The 27,673-nt window shown below is 41.8% G+C and overlaps 1 protein-coding gene across 6 annotated transcripts in view; it reads left to right on the forward strand.

The window, feature by feature from the left end:
* Window positions 1–27,673, forward strand: part of col4a5 (collagen, type IV, alpha 5 (Alport syndrome)) — a 232,843-nt gene that overhangs the window by 126,376 nt on the left and 78,794 nt on the right. For all 6 annotated transcript variants that reach the window (XM_048605093.1, XM_048605095.1, XM_048605092.1 and 3 more), the window contains 13 exons: window positions 1,260–1,350; window positions 1,452–1,487; window positions 2,870–3,034; window positions 4,927–5,019; window positions 6,434–6,523; window positions 7,063–7,133; window positions 7,532–7,723; window positions 12,543–12,711; window positions 14,646–14,738; window positions 17,697–17,801; window positions 21,610–21,707; window positions 23,639–23,789; window positions 25,411–25,524. In XM_048605093.1, coding sequence (XP_048461050.1) covers window positions 1,260–1,350; window positions 1,452–1,487; window positions 2,870–3,034; window positions 4,927–5,019; window positions 6,434–6,523; window positions 7,063–7,133; window positions 7,532–7,723; window positions 12,543–12,711; window positions 14,646–14,738; window positions 17,697–17,801; window positions 21,610–21,707; window positions 23,639–23,789; window positions 25,411–25,524 — 1,468 coding nt within the window. The remainder of the gene's footprint in view (window positions 1–1,259; window positions 1,351–1,451; window positions 1,488–2,869; window positions 3,035–4,926; window positions 5,020–6,433; window positions 6,524–7,062; window positions 7,134–7,531; window positions 7,724–12,542; window positions 12,712–14,645; window positions 14,739–17,696; window positions 17,802–21,609; window positions 21,708–23,638; window positions 23,790–25,410; window positions 25,525–27,673) is intronic.

The following is a 27,673-nucleotide window of genomic DNA, read 5'->3' on the forward strand; positions in this document are numbered from 1 at the left end:
CACCGTTCCAAATGACATTCAGACCTATTAAAAAAAATTATCTTCACAAAACTCTCACTCAAAAATCCAAATGCAAACAAACCATCCAAGACAAAATTTGGCATTACATCCACAAACATCCACTCCCTCCACCACTGACACTCAGTAGCAGCAGTGTGCATCATCCACTAGATGTACTGCAAAAATTCACCGAAAGTACTCAGACAGCTCTTTCCAAAATGATGGACACTTCCGTCCAAAAGGACAAGAATAGCAGATATACGGGGAACACCACTTTTTGTTTTATTATTTATGGGATGAGGGTATCGCTGGCTAAGCCAGAACCTATTGCCTTTCCAGGCAGCAGTTAAGAGTCAACCACATTGATATGGGTCTGGAGTCACATGTAGGCCAAACCAGGTAAGAATGTCAGTTTCTTTCCCTAAGGAGCATTAGTGAACCAAATGGGTTTTTGCAACAATCAACAATGGATCCATGGTGACCATTAGACACAATTCCAGATTTTTTTTCGAGTTACATCACCTGCTGTGACAGGATTCAAACCCAGGTCTCCAGAACATTACCTGGAACTCTGGAATAACAATCCATCAATAATGCCACTAGACCATTGCCTCCCTCCTACAAGTTCCTGTCCAAGCTACCCACCATTCTGACTTGAAAATATAATGTTGTTCCTTCAGTGTCATTGGGACAAAATCCTGGAATTCCCCCTTAATATGGATCTACCTACAGCACAGACTGTAGCGGTTCAAGAAGGCAGCTCACCACCACCTTCTCAATGGTAACCAGGCACAGGCAATGAATGCTGGCCCAGCCAGAGACACCCTGAGTAAATGAAAGATACCCCAAAAGACACCAAAATAAAACATTTACATCAGGCACATTCTATCCCGATACCAATGGAAGGTGCATACAGTCTGTCTACCCCAGGGGATCAATGCAAGATCTTGTAAAGTTGGAGCAAGTGGAGCTATGAGAATTAATTTCTTTCCAAATGGCTGAAAGAATAGTCCAATAGAAAAGGTGAAAAGTTGACTGAATCTGCATTTTATACTTCACCACAGAAGAATAGACAGTTGATCGACATTTTGAGAAGCAGCAAACTATAATTTTCATGTACATTTATAGGGGGAACACATTAGCTGCAATAAACCCATGATATTGTTCACTCCAGCTGGTGACATTGGGTTGCTAAATTCTTAGATCTTCATGTAATATTGCTGTTAATTATTGCAATAAAATATTGTCTTTTTTTACAGACATTTCCACGACCAGGTGTTACAGTTGGACAAAAAGGTGATCCAGGTTTTCCAGGCTCTCCTGGAGAAAAAGGAGATCGAGGTCCCCCAGGTCATTAAACGTTTTTAGTACTGCAAAGAATGCAAATTCTTTCCATTGAAAGTTTTCCTTCAAAATGACTGTGTACTATCCTATTGATTCTTTTCTTACAGGACTTCTAGGAGTACAAGGACCACCAGGTGCTCCAGGTGAGACCCAGTAATCATAGAGACATTCCTTAAAAAAAAATCTCTTGCTTTCCCAATTCATACTCAAAAGAGTGCATGCAAACTGTGAAGTCACATTCCTTACAGGAATAAGCTAGAAGCTGATGACACTAACACTGACAAACATAGACCAAATCATTCCTGCCAGTCATAGAAATGCCATTCCATACACTGAAGCTGAGATCCAAATTAAGATATGCCCAGATCTGGTGGAAGATGATACTTTAAAACTTACCTACATACAAGCACTAAACAATCTGAATTTTGTCTAAAATTTATATTTTCCAGTGAGTACTTAGTAACAACAAACAAAATATAATCTGTTGTTCAGCCACAAACTGCATTGAGAGGACCATTCAGATGGGTATATTTGCAAATCCTAAATTTTCATTAGGAACCTGGGACTACTGAGAGAGGAGATTAGAAAATGTTTGCACAATTCGCTTTACATTTTACCACATTCCAAGGAGCATGGGATTATTTGCTGTTCTAAATGTAGATTGACATCAGTACAACACTAGGAGCAAGAGTAAATCATTCATCACCTTGAATCTGCTCTGCCATCCAATTAGATCAGTGCTGATTGACATTAACTCCATTTTCTCAACTTTACATTTCTTGATACCACGACTTGAAGATGGTTCCCTTAGCTGGAAACTCGAGATCACTGCCACAGGATTAGCAATCAACATTTAAGACTGAAAAGAGGATAAATTCCTTCGCACAAAGGGTTATAGATGTTTAGAATTTTATACCCCAAAAGGCTAGATATTTAGTGGCTGAATATATTCACGTTGGAGATCAAAAGATTTTTTTGATACTGTGAAAATGAAGGGACATGGGAATGGTGTGACAACAATGTGTTCAGATGGAAGACCATCCATCAATATTGAATGACACAGCAGGCTTAAAAGGCTGAATAGTCTATTCCTTATGTTCTTAGTCTTTAGACCATAAGAAATAGGAATAAGTGGGTCATTCAGCCCCTCAAACCTGCCCCACCTTTTGATAGGAACGTAGCTGATCCAACACTCCTTATGTTCATTTTCCTGTCCTTCCTTGTAAGCTTTATATCTTGATATCCGTATCCTTTAGAGGAAAAGAATCCAGATTTCTGACTGCCAGTGAGTGATTTATTTTGTTCCTGATTTCCCTTCTGAGGGATCTTACTCTTTTTTTAAGATAATATCCCCTTGTCCTAACATTAGCAGACAATCCAAGTAAATAGTCTTCTTGACATTGTGTCTCCTGAAACTGTTTAGTTCTTATTTAAACAAAAAGTTTTCTTTTCTCTTTAAAAGTCCCTAGTAATGGTTTTTATATTAATTAAACCTGTTTTCTTTCCTTCTCACCTTTGATACCAGGTCTGTCCAGTACGGGACCACCAGGCACCCCGGGTTTCCCAGGCGAAAGAGGTCAGAAAGGGGACGAAGGCGTTCCTGGATTTGCACTGCCAGGTCCGCAAGGAGCAATTGGTCGCCCAGGCCCCAGTGGTCCTCCAGGCCCTCCTGGTCAACCAGGGCGTTCAGGTAAACTTGCAAATACCTTTATCATTAGTCACACGTGGACTGGAATAAGTAATTATACAAGTTCTGCACCAGATCAACACAAAGGAATATTTCCTGTGGGGAAGACAACAGTTGTATTTTCAGATAAGTGAATACTCAGGGCATCCTATTGGCACTTACAACCAATCAGTTATTTTGAAAGTGTGTGATCACTGGTCAAAGTCAAAACAAGAAATAGTCATTTTATGCAGAACAATGTCCCACAATTGGAAAATAAATGACCAGTTTTTGGATGATGTTGGCTGTTCAAACACTCTATCCTCTTTGAATAATCCCACGTGATCATTTACATAAACTGGCAGTTGGAGCTTCAGTTTAGCATCACACCTGACTCATGACAGGGCAACACCCTTCATTCTTCCACTGAAGCGTCAGTTTAGATGATATGCTCAAGTCCCACGGTGAGGCTCGAACACACTTCTTTCTGGCAAGGGGATGATTGTGTTACCAACTAAACAAAATAGATGATGTTTTTGATAAACAAAGGAGTCAAAGGTTATGGGGTGCTGATAGGAAAATGGTATTGAGACAACAACCAGGTCAACTACCATATTATTGAAGGCAGAGCAGGCTTGAAGAGCCAAATAGCCCACTCCTGCTCCTAAGTCCTGTGTTGCTATGTTGACATGTTCCACGTGTAAAATTGAAGTGGAAGAAACCTGAGGAAAGTTTCAGAAAGTAATGATATTCCATTAATTGCTGGTCATGAATCTTCTTCATCAGGAAAAATATGACAGTGCTTTTTGAGAAGGAAGAATGGACAACTTACTGTATGCAAGTTGTTCAAAGAATAAATGTGCCAAGAAACATTGAAGGCAACTAACAGTTCAACCAGAGATTTGCATAAATGTACTGAAGAAGTACAATAGTGTTGACCAAAGGAAAGGAACATCAGATCTATCACCTGCTGCACTAAAACATCCAACCAGGCTTGAGTGAGGTCTGAAAACAAGACATGCAGCCAGAGATAAAACAGTGTGAAATGTCAGAAATTTGCTGAAGAGGGTATGCGGCAAGTTGCAAATTTTCCTGTAACTTATGGTAAAACCACCTAGTCACTGTGATTCACATCTTATACTGTGAGATGACTATTCTCCCATAAAACTGCCATACAAAACAGCATAGAACTCACAAGATATACAGGACACAAACATGACATTTAGCTCAACTAGACCATTGATGACCCATTTAAACCTCTTCCAATCCTTAAAAACTTCGCTCTATTGCCTTCTCCCCTTATGTTATCCAGCTTCCCCTTAAATGCATCATCACCATTCATTTCAATCAGTCCCTGTGGTAGCAAATTCCACATTAATTCCCAATTTGATTCCTTGATGGTGATCTTTTATTAATGCCACTGGGTCTTCTGTCCTCCGCAATTGCAAACACCCTGTCAAACTTTTCAGAATTTTAAATTACTCTCTTCGGTGATTCCTTATGTTTTAACATTCCAGCCTTTTCTTAGCCAAAAATAGAAATTGTTGGAAAAGCTCAGCAGGACTGACAGCATCTGTAGAGAGAAATCGGAGTTAATGTTTCTGTTCAAGTGACTGTTCCTCAGAACTCAGCCTGTTCTTACTTTCTTGATGGGTATAAATTCACACATCTGTATCGTTCTTGCAAATTTTTTTTGAACTTTCTCTAGAGCCTGTGTACAATTTTTATAATATCATAATTGGTGATTCAAAACCAATTTACACATTTTACCAGACAGTTCCTTATAAGTCAACTTGTAGGATTCAGTTTATATCCTAAAATGATTTGCAAAGGTTTGGCTAACAAATGTATTAAATGTCTGCTTCATGAGTTTTCAATGCAACTGTATTATCAAATCAATCCGTTAATTTATTTAGTTCCTGGTGTTGGGTTGCAATGTCAGCCAGGGCAGCCAGGATTACCAGGGTCACCAGGAGCAACCGGCTTCCCAGGAGAGAGAGGACTGAAAGGTAAGACTTTTCCCATTGTCTCTGCCACATGTTGCATTGTCCTGATCAGTAAGTCTCTACCACAGAAAGACTGTATTACCACATGAGGTCACACCTATCCATGGTTGGATATTATGCAGTAAAAGTAAAAGTATAAACAGGCATACCCAAGCAATGGGCTATTGCTGTATTCCTGGAATTTGTGAACATTGGTATTTGTGCCCCTTGATTGTGATCAAGCTATTGCTGTTTTTACTGTGTTAGAAATGTGTGGATAATACCTGGGATGGGGGTGTCACTGGCTAGGCTAGACTTATTGGCCATCTCATATTGCCCAGTGGGCAATTGAGTCAACCATATTGTTATGGGTCTAGAGTCACATGTCAGCCAGACCAGGCGAGGACAACCGATTTCCTTCCTTGAAGGACATTAGTGAACTAGAGGGGCTTTTCCAGACAACCAACAGCAATTACATGGTTGCCATTAGTTTGGCTGTTTACTGAATTCAGATTTCACTATCTGCTGCAGTTACACGCCGTTGTGGGATTCAGACCCATGTCCCCAGAATATTACCATTGGTTTCTGGATTACTAGTCCAGTGACATTGCTACAATGCTGCCACTTCCACCAGAATTAAGGGCTGGCGTGGAAACCAACAATGTTGGCCAGTACAGAGATTGAATTACAACCTTGACATTATTAGCATGTGTTATCTTACTGCATTATGGTCAGTAACTGTAAACAGTTCCTCATGATTGGAGCTTGATTGTCCATTCCATATTGGGAATTATTTTTGTTTTGTTTGGATAAACTTTTGATAAACTATCGTGTGATTATGTATTTGCTGATGATTTAGGAAAATAATCATAACTTGTATATGTTGTAAATTAAGTACTTCCTTCCTCTCATTGAATTAGCTGCCACTTTAATCAAATGAAGGGCCTATTTGTTAATAATATGTGCATCCACCTCTAAAGTTCATTGTTTGAAAATCATACAGATACTAAGGAAGAGGGACCAGAATCTTAAACATTAAAACAATGTTGTGTTGACTCATTGTTCATACAGGTTTTGCTAGCAGGACTATTTAGCAAATCAGTACTAATGGCCTTTAATAGTGTGCAACATGCTTCTTTTGAAATCCTTTTAACATGCCACCTCAAATTGATCACACCACCAATAACTAAATATGTTTCACCCAGTAGTTCAAAATGCATCTCTACAAGTAACTCAAGTTTCATAAATACAGAATCTCTAATCCAACTGTAGGGTGTTCTTCATAGTTCAAAAGAACAATGTATGAAGATTTCACACACTAACCATTTCATTTATTTCAGAGAATTATCTATGATATGATGGAAGATTTTTAAGACCCAGAGGTTTCAATAGTGTTTACACATTATTAACACTCGCTTTTCTCCCTTTGGCTTGGTAGGGGATAAGGGAGACACATGCTTTAACTGTTTTGGTACTGGCAATGGAGCTACTGGTCTACCAGGACCTCCTGGACCACATGGACTTCCAGGTAGGACACCAGGACGATGAGGAACTTGCAGTATTATAATATTCTTGGTTTTGTTGTGCTGCTGAAAAATATTTACAAAGTTTGGTGGAGTAAGGAAATATGAAGGTTATTGAAGAAAGATTTTATTATGGTTTCTTCTTGCCACAAGGCTGCATGACAGAGTGAGATCATGTGACATTGTATCACCTCCTGTGATGTATATATTGGCTCATTAGTATATCACACAGTCGGACTTAACCTTTATACTAATCTTCCTGACCCCTTATGTCTCTGATTCTACCCACTGGAGTCTGACCAAACAAGAATAACTGCTATGGTAATCTCACTAGTCTATGCAAATGTGTTCTCAGCTCCTTTGGTAAGGATTTGGAATTTGAGATCTTTGTGTGGTCTCTCAAATTCTGCTGGGTAGAAGGAAAACTGACCGATGATTCCAGTTTATGCAATCTGGATCTCTTGATCAATGTGTCATCTCAGGTCTATTTGACTATTTCAACTGCGTAAAAAGTAGCTAGTGCACATCTGTTTTTGGATTTTAGGTCAACCAGGATTGCCAGGAATGAAAGGAGATCGTGGACTACCTGGTCCGATTGGAACTTTGGGACCGCCTGTAAGTGCTTCAGGAAGGACGCATATTACCAAAGATTTTGTCAGAAGATGTAGAGTAGATCTCCATTGCCTATAATGGTAACATTAGATGTCCATTGGGAGGCTGATCTAATTGACAATATGGGCTCCAGGCTAAACTAGAGATCTCTAATCAAAGATCAATAAAAACTATTATGGCCTCAAAAAATAAAAGGATTTGCACCTTTGTGCTTTACTTATGCTCCACTTCTCCCTTGATTTCTTTGATTTTAATTTTGGATGCATGTTTTAAATTTCAATAGTATACATTTTGAAGAACTAAAGCTTTGGTTAATAACCTTCTGGCCATTAAAGAGCATTTTCAGATCTTAATGGAAGTATCTTACTACACAGCGAGACTTCTGTCTTTCCCATTTTTAGGGTTCGCCAGGCTCTCCTGGTATTCCAGGAGCCCGTGGCCCGAAAGGTGAACGTGGAGATGGCTTTGGCTTTCCAGGCCCAAAAGGTGATCGAGGGAGCCCTGGTTTCCCAGGACCTCCAGGACTTCCAGGATTAGATGGCACCCCAGGAAGAAATGGTCTGCCTGGACCACCTGGTCCTAAAGGATTACCTGTGAGTAATTGTTCTGCTACTTTAGTACAGATTTCTTATCGAAAGTGACTAACAATGATCTGCTATGTCAAGGGAGGATAACTGAGTATTTTTGACCGTCCTCCTACGTGATGGATTTATGTAGAGGTCTTGGTAAAGATCCACAAGGCTGCTGCCAGAATGGCTTAAAGAAATTCAACTACTCAAAAAGGCTTAAGGACCTTGGTTATTTAGTTTACAACAGTGTGAACTTATAGCCAAACTGGTAGAGGTCTATAAAACAACTAAAGGGCTTGATGTAATCCATTTTGGTAGATTATTTCGTGTTAATACTACTGGGGAAGTCTAGGGGACATGAGTTCAAACAAGCTACAGTCAGAACATGCTTCTGTCTGGTGTGGTAACTTCTGTATGTCTTTGAAACAAAGCTGGAGCAGTTCTTGACTGGGGGAGACATTGCATCATATTGAAGGTATGTGAAAGTATAGATAACACGTAATCCATGTCATCTCATGGAAAAAGTAGGAAAGCAAGTAGTGTAGATGACACAAAGGGTAGGATCTCATCGGGGCTGAATGACATGGGTGATATGTAGCAGAATTGTCTGATTAGTCCAATGAGGCTTATCTCAAAAAACATCGCACCATCTTTTATGTCTCTGTCAGCAGTAAGGTGAGTTCCTCACGAGGTAATGGTGAGTTACCAACTAAGGGGCATTACAGCTTGCCTTATTAATGCCATAACTTGCCTCATTAATGTTCAGGTTCCTATTTACTAGATGTGCCAAAGAAGGTAGAGATTGGGAATTCTCCACTTGGCGGTCAGAGTGGGTACTTGCAACTTCAGTTCATCACTTGCTTCAAAGACCATGTTAGACACTGAACGCCAACATCTCAGAGTATGGTCCATCATGGATACCGGCCACAAGCACCCTGTGTTCACCAATATTGGTTCCGACATGTGGCAGCCTCTAAGTTCTGCTTGCAGGCCATTTCTGTGCTTCAATGCCACTCCTTGGGCTGCACCAACAACTATCAATGTAATGCTGTAGGAACAGTGCTGTGCTCAGGACAGGCACCCAGCTCACGGGTTGGGGCATCTCCTGGCTGTTGGCTTACTGTCATAGTGTACACCCACTGTGACCCTGCCTAGATACACACAGCATCCCTGCATTGCATTGCCTTGTCCTGTCTTTTTGTGTTTCTCCCCCTCAGCCAGGCGCACAGTACTACTGTATTGCCATGCATGATCACGGACACAAAGCTGAGAAGCATATACTGGTTGTCAGAGCTCTCAGTCAAGTCACGGGAGATAGTCTTTGGCAAGGGGTCTCCCAAATAAGTCAAGGGATACCAGTCCTGGGGCTTGTTCACAGTCAGTCAGCCATTGAAGGTGGTCAAATTCAGGATGCTCTCCTGATAAAAGATGAGGAGCTATGTGCCCTGCAGCCTACCATCTGACTTGACTCGTCTTCCCTGATGGGAGGCGGAGGGGTTCGGTTTCCATCTGGAATAAGAGGTGTCATAGCAGATGAAAGTGGGTAGCACAGATGTTACTTTGGGGATTTACCCTGATTGAGTGAGTAGGCAGCACAGAGAGCATGCAGGGTTAGTGGTGTCAGGGTTTGGGATAGTGACAGCAATGAGCCTCATTGGGAGGTGAATACAGTAGCAGAGATCGAGTCGGTCTGAGGTATCAGAGAGGAGATGGTGGAACTTACCCTGACGTTGCTGGATATCTCTTCAGGTGGCTGACACAGCACTAACTTTGGAGGCAACTTGGGACTAGCTTGGCATGCTCTGATATCATCTGCTGGTTCTTGGGAAAGAGGACATCCCTTCTGTATACCAACTCATCCAGAAGGACCCTGCTCCCAAATGGGGAGATAAGTTTCTCCTGTCTGGAGTAAATGTCAGGATCCCTGCAGAGCAGCTCTGGACTGACGCTGCTTGTCCGGGATTGCAAAATTCTTCTAAAGATAACACTGGTGCCAGGAATGCTGTTCAATTTCAGGATATTGGGGCAGTGGCAAATTGTTCCAAGAATGGTGTGCGGTAAGATGGGGCTTGAATTGGATGAAAAGGATGCCATAGGTGCAGGGTAGATAGCTAATGGGGTGTCTTTTGTAAGGTAAGGTGGAAAAACTTGGCCTCATAGCAAGAAGCACTTCAAAAAACCCTACACAACTTGTATGTAGCAATAAAAATGTAATATTGAGCCCACCTAGTCTATAAAGGAATGCAGACAGGTTAAGTGGCAGACAAAGACATTGCAAATGGAATATAATGTGGAAAAATGTAAGGGTATGCACTTTGACAAGAAAAATTGAAGAACTGAACATTATTTAAATGAAAAAAGACAGTAGAAAGCAACAGCACAGAAGGAATTGGAGGTCTTCATGTATGGATCACAAAAAGCTAACGTCCATGTGCATCAGATAATAGGGAAGACAATGGATTGTTGATCTTTGATTTGAAAGGAAGGGAGTATAAAAATAAGGAGGTTCTGCTAAAACTAAACAATGCACTGGTCAGCTACAGCTATAATACTGTGAACAGTTTTGGGCCCCCTATTCAGAGAAATATATACAGGCAGTGGAGGCAGTACAGAGATGTTTCACTAGGTTGATCCAGGTAAGGAGGGATTGTCATATGAGGTTGAGTATGTTGGGCCTGTACCCATTAGATTTAGAAGATGAGTGAAAAATAGAAGATCCTTAGAGTACTTGACAGGGTAGAAGCAGAAAGGTTGTTTCCCATCGCAAGAGAGTCTAGGACCATAGGACATAATCATAAAGTAAGGGGTCACCCATTTAAGTCAGAGATGAGGAGGAATTTCTTCTCTCAGAAGGTAGTGAATCAATGGAATTCTTTACCACAGAGAATCTTTGAGGTTGGGTTGTTAAATATATTCAAGACTGAGATTGACAGATTTTTAATCAATAAGGGAATCAAGGGCTATGAGGATGTGGCAGGAAAATGGTGTTGAGGATTATCACTAAATAAAAACTGAAAGAACTGCAGATGCTGTACATCAGCTGGGAAAAAGTCAGTTTATATGCAGAAAATAGATTGCAATAGATTGTACTTCCCAGAATCTAGTCTACTGCATTCGCTGCTCATAATGGAGTCTCCTCTACATTGGGGAAACAAAGCGTAAACTGGGTGACCGCTTCTCAGAACATCTACGTTCTGCTCGCAAAAAAGACCTAGAACTACCTGTTGCCTGCCACTTCAACACACTACCCTGATCCCTGGCGAACATCTCTGTCTCAGGCTTGCTGCAGTGTTCCAGCGAAGCTCAACGCAAGCTGGAAGAACAACACCTCACTTTCCGCTTGGGGACCCTGCAGCCCTCCGGACTCAATATCAAGTTCAATCATTTTAGGGTCTAAACTCTTCCATGTCCTAGCCCCGTACCCCACACACCAGGCCTTGTTATCACACAGCCTGCCATTACACACTACCTATTGTTAGTCACTAACAACCCCCATTAACAACTATTCACCCTCCCAGCCAGATCGTTATCAACTCCTTCATCTGTCCAACTGCTCTTCTCTCTCTTTAGGCTCTATCCTATCATTTACTCCCTACCCGACCCCCGTCCCTATTTTCAGCATATAAACTGACGTTTTCCAGGTACCATCAGTTCTGAGGAAGGGTTACCGGACCTGAAACATTAACTCTGACTTTTTCTTCACAGATGCTGCCAGGCCTGCTGAGCTTTTCCAGCAACTTCTGTTTTTGTTGTTGTTGTTGTTGTTTAGGATTATCACATCAGCCATGATTTCATTGAGTGTCAGAGCAGACACAATTTGCCAAGAGGCCTACTTCTTCTGCTCTGATGTCTTATGGTCCTATTTTTGATGAATTGAGGCATTTTTTTCCTTTATTGTCCATGAGGCAGTTCCCTTTCTGCCATATTCCAGGCGAGTACATGGCTGCAGAAGTGAAGTGTGCAATGGAGGGTCAAGAGGTCAAAATGTTTCTCATCATGGCACACGAGCTACTGTAGCATGGATAGTCTTGGTGAGTCAGTTTGTGTTTTCCTGACCATCAAGTTCCTGTGGTTGTGTAGGTTCAAAAGATCGCTTCTACATACCTGCCTGAGGATTTGGATTTTCAACACACCATTGCCATCAATGATGTTTACAAAACTCTTTTCTTCTTCACATGTGGGATATGGGCATTGTTGGCATTGTTAATGAGGGAATTCCAGGAATTTGATCCAGCGACCCTGAAGGATCAACAATATATTTCCAAGACAGGATGGTGAATGGCTTAAATGGGAACTTGCAAGTGGTGGTGTTCCCATGTATCTGCTGCCCTTGTCCTTCCAAATGGAAGTGGTCATGGGATTGGAAGATGCTGTTGCAGGATCTCTGGTGAATTTCTACTGTCCGTCTTATAGATGGTGCTCATTGCTGGTCCTGAGATGAAGATCATCTCAGTCATTGTATTTCATCTTATTTGTGAGGTGAATAACGATAGTAAAAAAGTTGTTAGAGAGATATCTGGAGCTGGATGTCAGGCTACTCTTACTATATCTAAATACTTTCAAAGCTTTGTTTAACATCAGTAGAGGGTAAAGTTTCAGAAACATTAATTGGGAGAAATAATCACAGACACTTGAAGAGGTTTGAGTTAAGAGATAATCAGCATGCTTTTGTAACAGGGTGGATAATTTTGAACTTTAATTGTTAATTGAAATTTTATGCGATTTTTAAAAAAATTCCAAATAAGTAGGTGTTCAGATTTATGTTTTCGTGGAATGTGCCAGTTGTGGAATGTGGAATCTTCTTCCTCACCTCAGTGTTAATGAGTACATGGAATTTTTTTAGGGCGGCTTGGCCGTCAAAGGATCAATCGGACCCCCTGGAGATCCAGGCCCCATCGGATTTCCAGGAGAGAGAGGTCCCCCGGGACCACCAGGATTTGGTCCACCAGGTTATCCAGGGGAGAAAGGTGCTCAGGGTGTATCAGGCCGTCCCGGAGCCCCTGGAGCTCCAGGTAAGTTAGAATTAAGTAATTAACATCATTCTTATATGTTGTGCCATTGTGTCAATTACAAGGTTAGGAAAATGAGCTTATATCTTAGAAATAGCTTGGCTAGTCAGGGTTCAGTTGCAAGAAGTCCATGAGGTTATTTCCTTCTCAAGGTAGGTACTGCGAGAAAATGCTGTATTTGTTAACATAGGAAAGACTAGTTTGAGAGGAACGGTTTTGGCTATTGTGTTAAATGGTTATGGTTTGTTAGCCTTCAGTTTCTCACCCTGTGCCAAGTTGAGGAACTTGTAAAAAACAGTCAATTGTCCAAAGTTCCCAAGGTGGATGTTACACAGGCCTTCATGAAGATATTCCTGTGCCTGATAAGATGGAGCCTGTACTCACAAAATGAACACAATGTTCTTACAATAAGGTGGTTTCAGAGGGAAAAGGAAGCTGTGATAAAGGTGCCACTCTTCCAAGCTGTCCCTTGGTGTTTGGGCAACTGAATGGGAAGATGGACAAAGGGAGGGAACTGTTCAGGGTTTTCTTGCTTTACTCAACATCCTTATCAGCATAAAGAAGAAACTGTTCCTGCATACAACAGGACCAAGTTATTCTACCCCTGTGATCTAGCACCATTTAAACTTGTCACCTGCCTTGGGTATTATGTCTACTTGTCTACCCTGATTGTGTTGTATCACTTATCAATAAAACATTTTAAACATTTAAACTAAACCAATTGTAACTCCTCAACTCTCTTTTGAAGAAAATCATGCAGTATTAAAATATTGACGGCGCGGTGACTCAGTGGTTAGCACTGCTGCCTCACAGCGCCAGGGACCCGGGTTCGATTCCACCCTTGGGTGACTGTCTGTGTGGAGTTTGCATGTTCTCCCCTTGTCTGCGTGGGTTTCCCCAGGTGCTCCATTTTTCTCGTGCAGGCTAGGTGGATTATAAATGCTAAATTGCCCATAGTGTTCAGGGATGTATAGATTAAGTGGGTTATAGGGATATAGGTCAGGGTGGGATGCTCTGAGGGTCAGTGTGGACTTGTTGGGCCAAAGGGCCTGTTTCCATACTGTAGGGATTCTATGATTCTAACTAATGTAACTGGTGTGTGTTGGGATCCAACTTACTTGATATTCTTAACTAAATTCATGAAATCATTGTACAATATCATAAAACCACAAGATATAGGAACAGAATTAAGCAATTCAACCCATCCAACCTGCTCCACCATTCAATCATGGCTGATATATCTCTCAACCCCATTCTCCTGCCTTCTCCCTGTAACCTTTGATCCCCTTACTGATCAAGAACCTATCTACCTCTGCCTGAAGTACATATAACGACTTGGTCTCCACAGCCTTCCATAACAATGAGTTCCACAGATTCACTACCCTGTAGAAGGAGGCCATTTAACCCATCAAGTTTGCAGTAGCTCTTTCCAAGAACAAACGAGTCAATCTAGTCCCTATATTCTTTCTCTATATCTTTGAATTTTTTTATCTTTCAATTATTTTTTCCAAGTGCCTTTTTGAATCAATATCCACCATGTTATCAGGCATTGAATCCAAACACAAATCATTTATTGCATAAAAAGCAATATTTTTCATGTCACCTCTGGTTCTTTTGCCAAGCATCTTTAACTTTGTACAACTTTCTGAAAGCTTCACCTGAGATCACCCAGCTCATATTGAAACCGTTCGGACTATCATGCCCATGTTGGCTCAGTGATAGAGCAGTTAGTCCCATCCTCTTATTATCCAGAACCCTGTTCCTCATCATCAAGTACCAATCAAATTTCCTTTTTGAATTATTCATGGAGACAGTATCCCCCACCTCTTCAGAGATCATGAGTTGTTAATGATTTTAAATTCCATGCAGAGTTGACAATGTCCTACTGCACTTTGCGTTTATGGGAACTATTATTAATGCTTTGCTGTTCTGTTCAGGTGCTAAAGGTGATTCTGGTCAAACAGTCTCTGAGCCTGGTCCAAGAGGTCCCCCCGGGCTCCCGGGTGAACCTGGGCTGGCAGGTCGTCCAGGTAAGATGCTTCAGCTGTTTCTTTAATTTGTATACTGTCTGTACAACATAAACAGGTTTGTGGCCATTTGCACATACTTTGCTAAAAAAAATTAACTAGGAGGGATTATGCTAGTTAAAGATGTCTTTGATTGGAGACAGAGTGAAGTTGATAGAGCAATTGGTCTTCTGTGGTGCAAAAGAAGAATGGATGACTCTAAGGAGTGGAAGATCGAATTTGTCAACCATTCTGAACCTAACCTCTTGAATAGTTTGTCAAGCAGGCAGCCTGTCCAGCAAGTAAGAACAGTTGCTTATTCTGACATTGAAGAAGCCTTGCTGACACGGTTCATGGCAGCTTGAGCAGAGAATGTTCCCATTTCCTGTCCAATACTGCCGGGAAGGGATTCGCCCTGGCAATGAGGCTGGGCCACAAGAATTTCACCTCAGCAATGAGTGCTTGGGCCATTCAGAACATGGCATGGCATCATCTTCTGCACAGGAAGTAGTGTGCATGCGGCAGCAATGACGATGATTGGCCACAAAATGGTCATGCCCATGTCCTGAAAGTAAATGCACCAAGAAACATTTCTAACGCTGATGGAACCAGACTGTTTTACTGCGCTGAAATTGACCAAAAGTCAGCCAAGTGTGTCAGAGGGTTTCCCTCCATGAACTCTAGTGAGTTATCTTGTATAGATCTCTGTTGCTTATCTCATTAATGACACCTCTATGATGCTGGTCCCTTGCTGTTCGCACTCAGCAGCAGCAGAAATATTTCACTGCTTCTGAGATTTCCACTCATATTTAAAGGCCAACTGTGCACCAGTTCAGTTGCTGCAAGTCAGGAACTGCGATTGTCAATGTGTTGCTGCACAATACTAAAGGTCATAGCTGAGGAAGTGGAGTTGGTATCCCATTTCACTAACAGGGTCCTGGAAGTCCTCGTGGATAGGAGGGCCATCTTCTTCCCTCAGGACCGCCAGTTGAGACCATGGCACCAGACCCTGCTAGCCTGGTCCGAAGTTGGCACCCTGGTCTATCAGGTGCCCACTGTCAAAGGAATGTCCAGTAATGCAGGAAGAAGGTGAATGATTGGCCGTGCAAGACTGACTGTGGCCCCCTCTCTGGACTGAAATGGGACAAAAAGTCTAGCTCTGAACGCACCAAGCAACTGACTGACTGTGTCCAAGCCCCTGGGCTGATGTACCGTGATGCTCTTGACCTACAATGCCAGTGCATCCTGATTGACAGCAGATCCTTTGACTTAACTGAGGTTCATTTCCGTCAGACTTTTAGACATGACCACGACTGGACAGAGTATAAGCAGGTAGAATGTTCCCAATGACCAGGAATCACAGTTTAAGGCTATGTTGACGTGGTAAGCTCTGTCCAAGACCAGTGCCAATGGCTGTACATGGGATACGCTCAGTTGCTACCCTTGGAACATGCCCTTAGATGTTGGGGACAGTTGGCCAAGGTGGAAGTTTAGATTTGCCTGGTACCTGCTTCCATAATGAGTCTATCTAGTTCCTCCCTGCTGCCTGGGAAAATAGGAAATTGCTGATAAATGAGACAAGAATAGGTAATAATGAGATCTTAAATCATTCAAATGGACCTCTCACCACTCACTGGAGAAATTCTCATCTTGCTGTTAAACCATTGGATGGAAAATCAGACATTTTCCTCAATATTGAGCATCTTATTTTTCCAATCTCGCCATATTTTCCCAACTGACTCAACATTGCCCACTTGGGCCAGGGGCAGGGGAGATACTGCACACCATCTTTTGCCGCATTGCCATTTAATGTCTAAACAGGAAACATCTAAGGATGAATAAATAAATAATAATGACTGAGATGAAGCAAAGAATATGCCGCCAACATGATGGCATTGAAAAGCTTCGGCTTTTTGTGACAGGAAATTCCAAGGAGCTGTGTTGCAATGCGAATGCCAGAACACTACCTACACAATACATATTCGTGATGAAGGTCACTTCATGTCCAACATGGCTGACCGTACCACAGTGCTCCAGAGCTGAGTAGAAATAGTTTACTGAGTTTTCCCAGAGCTATGACCTGACTTTTTACACTGTCTTCTACTGTACAAAGTCAGACCATTGTAAGGTGTGAAAAAGTGGAAAAATAAAGACATTTTTCACAGATTTACTATGTTACTGTGTTTTCATTGAAGTTCAACTGGGTTACTGTGCTTAATACAAATCTGGGGCATGCCCCCTGCTCCTTGACTTATCACAATTTTATTTATTGCCCCGTCATTAAGATCTCAGAAGCCAGCAAATATTTCATTGCGATACCTTTGCTATCAACACTTAGCTGGTTTTTGAGATTCTGAGATCTTTTGGAGAGACTTGACTGCAATCATTGCCAAATCTCTTGTATTTAGAAGCATCCTGTTTGAAGATTGAGTTATTAAACTGCAGTACAGAATTATATAAACACACATATCCATGTTAAATACATTGGAAAGTATATTTGAAAGTATGTGCACCAGTGTGTCCATGATAAAGGACATCCTCAGCTTTAGCTGTTACGCTTCCCAATGCTTAAAAAGTAGATCGGTGCTGACTATCCAAGCCCACCTCAAAAGAATCACTCAATATTTTAAGGTCATCAATCTTCCAAAAGCTGTCACCATCTTCAAGAGAAATATGATAAAACAGTTGACCATGTTTGATTGTATTAGTGGTATCATAAGTAGGAAAAATGGATTATATGAGAGCAGTTATGCCATGTTAATTGTGTCTTAGTGAAAGGACTTGGTTGCACTGAGTAATGAGATTCTCTCTGTTAAAATTACTTATTTACTAATTCTTAATGGTGTGCTAATATATTTATATTTGTTGGTAGCCACGTGTGGTCCTTCAAATCGTGAAAGGGACGATGGAAGGAGAATTAGTAAAGCTCTCTGCCACTCATGTGTTTACAACAATATACTAAATTTGTTTTCCTTTCTAAAGGTGACCCAGGCCAACCAGGGCAGCCTGGTTTACCCGGACTGCAAGGACCAAAAGGGGATAGGGGAGTGCCAGGCATTGGATTCCCTGGTCCATCAGGCCCAAAAGGTAGGCTCCTATTCACTGATAATGTATCTTGAAGTTGAAATAGTGATTAAAAACAACCTTGCATTCATTTAGCACTCTACCACATCACTGAAATGTTCATGTGAACAATTGCAGCAGTGACTCTGAGCCTGTCAAGGCCCCAGGCATAGCCATCAGCTAACTGTTTAGGGTTAGTCGAGATGTTGACAAGGTCACAGCGCGAGATCCTTGTCCTTTGGGATACTGTTATTAACATTAGCTGCCAGTCCTAGGACTAAAGGACACAGGTTTAAGGTTTTTGGCAAGATATACGGGTGGCACATGAAAAAGAATTTTTATTTCAGTGGGCGGTAATGATCTGGGACTCAGTGCCTGAGTGGTTGGTGCTGAATTATTTCTGAGGAAAATCAAATTGGCACTCATGCAAAATAAACTTACAGGACTAGAACAGGGAAATGGGACAGATTGGAAGGTTCTACAGAGAGAAGGCACTGACTTGATGCGCTTGAATGACCTCCTGTACCCACTGTAATGATATTATGGATCATAAGGTGAATAGCAAATGTCTTTTCCCAAGGGTGAGGAGTTCAAAACTAGGGGCCATATTTTTAAGGTGAGAGGAGAAAGATTTAAAAAGGACATGAGAGGCATTCTTTTTTTACACAGAGTGTGTGGAATGAACTGCCAGAGGTAATAGTGGATGCAGATATTAAAAATAAATGAATAGGAAAGGTTTGGAGGGACACGGGGTAAACGCAGGCAGGTGGAACTAGTTTGGTTTGGGAATAGGGTCGGCGTGGACTGGTTGCACCGAAGGGTCTGTTTCTGTGCTCTATGACTCGATGACTCCATGAGAAGAACAGATAAACCCATGTAGCTGGCAAACTTTGTTTATTTGCATAAAATGGGCACCTAAGTGTACAATATGGCAACATGTGCCAGCAAGCTGTGTGCCAGAAATGTCCCATCCCTTCAAAACGATACAGTCTTTAGGAATCCAGGGTTTATGCCTGAAACGAATACAGGGCCCTTTTCAAATGTTACAAGGTGGCCTAACACTTGGCCCATTGCCTTCAGAATAATTGACTCTATCTGTCACCTTTAACTAGCCTTTTGTAAAGAACATTGTTGGAGGCTGTCATTAAAATGATGGTTTATTTTTAAAGGTAGGTTTACCTGAGCACTGTCAAAGAGATTGGTGTTGGCTGCTCCTGATTATATCTTAGACCCCTCAACACATTCCTATGGGAAGCTGTGTGGCCTGAATTTCAAAGCCAGTCTATTTAGATGAGGCCAAAGTATCAGGTGGTGTTCAGCCCAGTCCATTCTGCATAAGGATGATGCCCTGTACCTGTTCTGTACAAAGTTTCTGCCACTTGATCTTCCTCACTGTTCTGCCTCTGCTTTATCATTTATGCACGCAATGTATCAGTGCTGCCTCTAAACTTGCTGCATTTAGTAGTCATTCTGATGCAAAAAAAACCAAAAGGTCTTTCTTTATTTTCATAAGACGGCATTTGTGTGGGAAGTTTGAAATTGTCACTTATCACAGACTGTATGCAATATATGTAGAACCAGTCAAAATAATTGTAGATGTATCATCAACCAACTGTGAAGGTTGTAAACTCAGTGTTAAAAAGATTGTACATGTGGAAAATTGGTTTTATTAATAGTGTTTATGCTTATAAAACTATTGTAATGGTTTTACCTAAAGCTCTACAGATTATAATAGTTTAAAAAGACTTAGTGCCATTCTAGAGAGAGATGAATACTGGTTAGCACCAGCCCATTAGCTGTTAAAAAGGCTTCAGGGTCTTTGGTAACTGAAGTTGAGGCTAAAGAGGACATGAAATTGTGAAATGCCCAAAGTGACCTGACTAAAAGTAACTATAAAATTAAATCTGTTGCTCCCAATTTTTCTATTTTTTGCAAGAAACTCTGTTCTTGAACAAGATTTTGCAGAGTTGTTTGGAGAAAAAGCAGGCAGAAGTCTTTGTTTAGCTTTTTTTTAGTTTGTAGATGACACCAAAATTGGTGATATAGTGGACAGTAAAGAAGATTATCTAAGATTACAAAGAGATCCTGATCATTTGGGTCAATGGGCTGAAGAGTGGCAAATGGAGTTTACTTTGAGTAAATGTGAGGTATTACATTTTGGTAAAACAAACAAAGACAAGACTTATACAATTAACATAAGGCCTTGGGCAGTGTTGTAGAAATGAGAGACCTTTGAATACAGGAATTGGGATGTTATGTTGAGGTTGTACAGGACTTTGGTGAGGCCTCTTCTGGAGTACTGTATCCAGTTTTGGTCAGTATGTTATAGGAAAGATATTATTCAGCTAGAGAAGGTTCAGAAGAGATTTACCAGGATGTTGCTGGGAATGGAGGATTTCAATTATAAGGAGAGGCTGGATAAGCTGGGACTTTTTCCCTGGAGCATAGGAGGTTGAGAGGTGACCTTATAGAGAGGTTTATAAATAATGGAAGGTGTAGAAATGGTGAATGGCAAATATCTTTTTCCCAGGGTGGGGGAATTTAAAACTAGGGGGTTATTTTTAAGGTGAGGGGGAAAAAGATTTAAAAAAGACATGGGGGCAAATTTTTTTACACAGAGAGTAGTTCATGTGTGGAATAAATTTCCAGAGGAAGTGGTAGATGTTACAACGTTTAAAAGACATTTTGATAAGTAAATGAATAGGAAAGGTTTGGAGGAATATGGGCCAAGTGCAGGCAGGTGGGACTAGTCTAATTTGGGATTATGGTCATCATGGACAGATTGGATGGGTATGACTCTATAACACGATTCTGGGATTATCACCCTTATTCCTTGAGCCCCCAGTTTTCAACGACTTGGGTGAGAGAAGTTAGTAGTGAGCTGTACACGGCCCCAACATGCTTCATTTGGAGGGTGGGTATTTCCTGCCCCCACCCCCTCACTACAGTTTTCATAAAGTCAGTCCAACATTCCCATGTTATGTGGTTCATGGCCCCTTGGAGTCATGAACCGTAGTCTAAATTCAGGAACCTTTGAAAGGTGAATTCAAAATATCTTACCCATGTCCTCTCTATATTCCCCGTCTCATCTCCTTTCATCAGCTCTCTGTCAACTCCATGACCCCCTGCATCAGGTATATGCCCGCTCCACCACACTTGCATTTCTCCACAGATAACATCTGACCATCTTGTTTTGACTGAAACATATCCCACATGGCCTCATCATGAATGCTTGGCTGAATTCCAAGTCTCACAGACCCATTGACAAAGCAGGGGTCCTGTTTTGCCTCAAACAGAAATTACTGGTGAAACTCAGCACCTCTGGCAGCATCTATGGGAAGAACGCAGAGTTAACATTTCAAGTCTGGTGACTCTTCATCAGATTTGTTAGCATCTAGGAAAAAGTGATATTATTTTCTGCCTATTGGATGAATGACCATGAAAGTGTCATATACATGAACTCAAGGAATGGAGGAAACTTGAAGGATGGGTGGTGCACTTCCAGAGAACTGAGGCAGGCAAATAAACCAGCTACCTCAGGAATTATCCACCATCAGCTGCCACACTCCCATACCAACCATGACCATTTAGGCTCTTCTTCCAGAGTCGATGGGTCCAACTCTATCCCAACCTCTGGAGTTGAGGTTGGGTTCAATGCAGCCACTTTAGTCAAGACAGGTCTGCCAAGTTTCAAAATTTCTGATTCAAGCTACTTGTCTAATTAGCAAAATCCAACCTCTTGGTGCACCATTTTTGTCGTCATCCAAAAAACAAATTAGACTGTGTAAAAACCATTTGGATGTTCATATCTGCTTGATTTATACTTCTACAGGTTTGCCAGGATTACCAGGTTCACCAGGTGCTCCAGGAGGTCCAGGAAGACCAGGCCGTGATGGGACTCCAGGTCAACCAGGAATCCCAGGACCAAAGGTGTGTATTTACAGTTTGGTCAACAATTGACTTTCAGAATCTAATCCCAGTACTGGTGTTTAAGTGCAATGATTTCACTTAGAAGTGTCAGTTTACGTAGAAAGGCATGTGCTTTCAGGACTATAGAATTGTCTGGTATTCTGTGCTTGCAGATGTAACCCAGTACTTTATTCAGTCATTTATTGTTTATTGGAGGGGTTTCCTGTTTGGTTTAAGCTAATTTTCATACGTCATCCACAGCTGTCACCATAACTTGATTTCCAAGCAAATTACTACATTTCCCAAAAATACTCTTGAAGAATTGGAAAATGTGTCAGTATCAGTTTTGAGAGATGATGCAGCAAAGTTCCCCAATCATGACTGAGGGTAAGGAACTAGGAGGAGTAAAGTTTTACATTGAATAGTAGATTCCTCAAACCTAGCCATACAGCATGTGACCAAACAGGTGGATGAGGGTAAAGTAGTTGATGTGGTGTATATGGATTTCAGTAAAGCGTTTGATAAGGTTCCCCATGGTAGGCTATTGCAGAAAATACGGAGGCATGGGATTGAGGGTGATTTAGCGGTTTGGATCAGAAATTGGCTAGCTGTAAGAAGACAGAGGGTGGTGGTTGATGGGAAATGTTCATCCTGGAGTTCCGTTACTAGTGGTGTACCTCAAGGATCTGTTTTGGGGCCACTGCTGTTTGTCATTTTTATAAATGACCTGGATGAGGGCGTAGAAGGATGGGTTAGTAAATTTGCGGATGACACCAAAGTCGGTGGAGTTGTGGATAGTGCGGAAGGATGTTGCAGATTACAGAGGGACATAGATAAGCTGCAGAGCTGGGCTGAGAGGTGGCAAATGGAGTTTAATGCGGAAAAGTGTGAGGTGATTCACTTTGGAAGGAGTAACAGGAATACAGAGTACTGGGCTAATGGTAAGATTCTTGGTAGTGTGGATGAGCAGAGAGATCTCGGTGTCCATGTGCATAGATCACTGAAAGTTGCCACCCAGGTTGATAGCGTTGTTAAGAAGGCGTACAGTATGTTAGGTTTTATTGGTAGAGGGATTGAGTTTCGGAGCCATGAGGTCATGTTGCAGCTGTACAAAACTCTGGTGCGGCCACACTTGGAGTATTGCGTACAGTTCTGGTCACCGCATTATAAGAAGGATGTGGAAGCATTGGAAAGGGTGCAGAGGAGATTTACCAGGATGTTGCCTGGTATGGAGGGAAGGTCTTATGAGGAAAGGCTGAGGGACTTGAGGCTGTTTTCGTTAGAGAGAAGAAGGTTAAGAGGTGACTTAATAGAGACATACAAGATGATCCGAGGATTAGATAGGGTGGACAGTGGGAGCCTTTTTCCTCGGATGGTGATGGCTAGCATGAGGGGACATAGCTTTAAATTGAAGGGTGATAGATATAGGACAGATGTCAGAGGTAGGTTCTTTACTCAGAGAGTAGTAAGGGCGTGGAATGCCCTGCCTGCAAAAGTAGTAGACTCGCCAACTTTAAGGGCATTTAAATGGTCATTGGATAAACGTATGGATGATAATGGAATAGTGTAGGTTAGATAGGCTTCAGATTGGTTTCACAGGTCAGCGCAACATCGAGGGCCAAAGGGCCTGTACTGCGCTGTAATGTTCTATGTTCTATGTTCAACTGAGGGTCTTACGTCATGCAGTGACAACAGGAGCATACTTGAAAAACACACTCCCTCTAAAGACAAGTCCTTTAATGCTCTGTGAGATCTTCAATGTGAGGATTAGGAACCCTTAGATCCTTTGAGCATGTTTCACCATTGAATTTGATCATAGCTTGTTTCAGCTCACCTTAGATGTTGAACAATCATTTCTTTATACTGTATCTGTAGTTTTTGGATGTAAAATGAATAAACACAGAAAAGTAACTCGTAAGAGCTACATTGTGACTCTTGCCATTTCCAAACAGGGAGATCCTGGCTTTGGGTTTCCAGGACCACCGGGTCCACCTGGTCCACAGGGGATCAATGGGCTGCCAGGTCCTAAAGGTGATCCAGGAATTACTGGATTACCAGGCCAACCAGGGCGACCAGGATTAGATGGCACATTCGGATCGAAAGGTACTGTACGTGACATATTGTCTGAAAGAATCTCACAAACTGACTTGTTATTCTTTTATAGAGATATTATAAAGGCAACTCAGGGAGTGTCAGATGAGATCATTGTGGTATTTTCTTGATGAGTTACAGCAATGTTGCTCACCAACTTTTTATTAGTCTGAATTAGTGACATAGTCAATTATAACCCCTCAGAATGATGGAACATAGGACTCTGCTCGCTATTTCACACATGACTATGTTTTTGATTTTAATTCACTGAGTTGCTCTTTCAATTTTTGTGTAAATATGCAGCTGCCCAACACTGTTCTTGTCTATCAATTGACATGCAGGAAAAGACAAGAGACCAACATTGATTTACAGTCCAGCTTATATCTTAAGTGTCATGTTACCATTTGCACAAACAGTTTGATACTGTGAGAACTAACAGCCATCTCCCTTACACGTGTCAGCCGTCATAGTCCACTCATTATGCAGATGCGTTTTAGCAAGATATATGGCTCTGCAGTTTATTTATGTGAATAGATGTTGCACAATGACATGTAGTTCCTATCCCAGAATATGACATGGTAAATATCTTACACAGCTGAGAATGACTCATTAGATTTTGTTTACTGTCATAGTGATTGTACTGCTCAGTCTTTCCTCTAGGGTGCACAGTCAGACAGCTATCTGGGCCTTCCAAGGACGACCAACTGTACCTTTAAGTTGTTGTACAGTAATCTTTAAAAAACCACACAGTGCTTCAAGTAGGCAGTGCAGAGGAAGCAAACAAAAATATTGGTGCTACAGTGATCTAATTTACTTCTCTGTTGCCTATATTCAATCATTCATTTTGCCTTATGGCAAAGGCTGTTTGCATCCCTCTGTTTAACTGGGACACATTGCAGGACAACACTGAGGGGCTATACTTCCACCTACACTGCAAATGTTCCGAGATTGATTATTACTGACCCCATTGTCATTACCATGCAGGCAGTGATCTCCTCTGCGTCAATTGACAAATTATGCCAGTCTGCCTACAGAAACATGTTGTACTTGCCATGCTGGAGGGTGGTATATTTATTGTTCTGCCTGGGGAGGAAAATCACAAATCTGATAATGTTACCAATTGTATATGACTGTCAAGTTGTACAGTCTCTTCTCTCTAGTTGATCCTAGGTCATTATGCTGACATCTGAACATTGGATAATTATAGTCAACTCCGGCTTCCATCATTCAAAATTGCAAATGATCTCTGCTATTGTTTCCTTTGTCTACACGCCAGCTGCCTGTATATGGCCTCAGAAGGGATTGGCCCAGAAAGAACTAGAGACAGATCAGGATCACCCGTGCCAAATCCACCAAAACTGAATCTTCCAGACAGGGAGCTGTGGAAAGGATAGACTAACAACTCATTGTAACTCACTTCCACATTACACAAGCTATACCTGCTTTGCCTATCTGGGCTTCAGAAGAAACCACCTCAATCAGAAACCATCAGCCATTTTTGTCTTTAGATGAGCTTTGGGCAAATGAAAATGCTTCAAGCGTTGGTAGTTTGTGCTAGAGAGAAGTTTGAGAATGCATGTTGATTGTCAGAAGATCCCAGGTTGTTTTGTAACTGTTTTCTTCCCTTTTTCAGGTGATCCAGGTTTTACTGGCCCTCCAGGTCCTCCTGGTCCAATAGGACCCCCTGGATTAGGTGGACGAGGCGTCCCAGGTCCACAAGGCCCACCTGGGCTTCCAGGTCAACCAGGTATGAATTCTGATAGTTGCATGTCATTCGAGCCCCCCGAGATTTAAATGCAATCCCCCCCCTATTCTGAGGGAATTACTTCATTTAGGTGGTACCAATCATGTAATCTTTACATTATGTATGATCACCCCTACCTTGACACACAAAGCCTGTACACCATCTACAAGGCACAGACAGAAAATGTGATGGAAGACGTTCCACTTGTGTAAATGACTGCAGCTCCATCAATACTCAAGAAGCTCAGCACCATCCAAAAAGGAGCAATTCACTTGTTTGGAACCCCACCAAACACCTTAAACAGTCACTTCCTCCATTAAATTGCAGCAGCATTTACCATTTACAAGACAACTCTGCAACGACTCACCAAAGCTCCTTTGGCACCACCTTCTAAAGTCATGGCCTCTTAGAAAAACAAGGGCAGAAGCCAGATGCAAACATTACAATCTGCATATTTTCCTCTTCCATACACAATCTTAACATGGAATTATGACACTGTTCCTTCATTGTTTCTGGATTAAAATCCTGGGACAGGCTCCCTGACAGCACTGTGGGTGTACCTCTGCCACATGGATGGAAGTGGTTCAATGAATTCCTCACCACTATTAATCATCAGAGGCTAGAATGTTGATTAGCATTGACCATTGGCCATGTAATGGTGCGCAAGGTTTTTTAATGCTGTCATGGGATGTGAGTGTCACTCGCTTGTTTGCATTCATTCCTCATCCCTTGTTTCCCCTGAGAAGGTTGTGGTAAGCTGCCTTCTTGTATTGCTGCCATCCATCTGTGTAGGTAGACCCACAGTGCCATTAGGGAGAAAGTTCCACAATTTTGACTCCGCATCAGTGAAGGACTGGAAACATATTTCCAAGCCAGGATAGTGAGTGGCTTGGAGGGGAACATGCAGGTGGTGGTGTTCCCATATGTCTGCTGATCTTGTCCTTGTAAATGGTAGTGGTTGTGAGTTTCAAAGATGTGGCCTAAGGAGCCTTGAATTTCAGGAGTACATCTTATGGGTAGATTGACCATCATAAAGCTGACCCTTTACCAGTTAAGAATACCAAATCCTCCAAATCTAAGGCTAGTGTCCAGTGGTTCTCTCAAGGAAGTTCAGGACCTTAATATATTTGCTTCATTAGTTTTTCAGTGGGACTAAATGTCACATTACGCTTAGCCTAACTCCTATTTGTTGGCAAAATGATAAGATCTTAAGATGTGTGAAAAAGAAACAGAAACATAGAAAATAGGAGCAGGAATAGGCCATTTGGTCCTTTGACCCTGTTCCACTATTTAATATGATCATGGCTAATCATCCAACTCAGCAGCCTGTTCTCTCTTTTGCCCCCTATCCTTTGATCCCTATAGCCCTAAGTGCTACATCCAACTGCTTCTTGAAATCATACAATGTTTTAGCCTCGCCTGCTGTCTGTGGTAGCAAGTTACACAGGCTCACCATTCTCCATGAGAAGAAATTTCTCCTCATCTCAGTCTAAATGGTTTATTCGATGCCCTTAGCCTGTGACCCTTGGTTCTGGAATCCCTGGCCATTGGGAACAACCTCCCTGCAGCCATTTTGTCCAGTCCTGTTGGAATCTTAAGCAAAAACAGAAATCACTGCAAAAGCTCCACAGGTCTGGCAGCATCTGTGAAGAGGAATCAGAGTTAACACTTCCAGTCGAGTGACCCATCCTCAGAACGTATAGGTTTTTTAGAGATGCCCCTGCTTACTTCTGAACCCAGTCAATAAAATCCTAACCGATTCAACCTGTCCAACCTGTCAGGCCTGTTATTCCCAGGAATCAATCTGGTAAACCTTCGCTACACTCCTTCTATAGCAAGAACATTCCTGTAAGGAGACAAAAACTGAACACAATATCCTAAGTGAACTCTCACCGAGGTCCTGTATAATTGGAGCAAGACATCCCTAGACCTGTATGCAAATCCTCTTGCTATGAAAGCCATCATACCATTGGTCTTCTTCACTGCCAGCTCTGCCTGCAAGCTTATCTTCAGTGATAGTAGGAACTGCAGATGCTGGAGAATCTGAGATAACAAGGTGTAGAGCTGGATGAACACAGCAGGCCAAGCAGCATCATAGGAGCAGGAAGGCTGACGTTTTGGGCCTAGAAGGGTCCTATGATGCTGCTTGGCC

Source organism: Rhincodon typus, chromosome 14, assembly GCF_021869965.1.
Source record: "Rhincodon typus isolate 14 chromosome 14, sRhiTyp1.1, whole genome shotgun sequence".
Lineage (NCBI taxonomy): Eukaryota > Metazoa > Chordata > Chondrichthyes > Orectolobiformes > Rhincodontidae > Rhincodon > Rhincodon typus.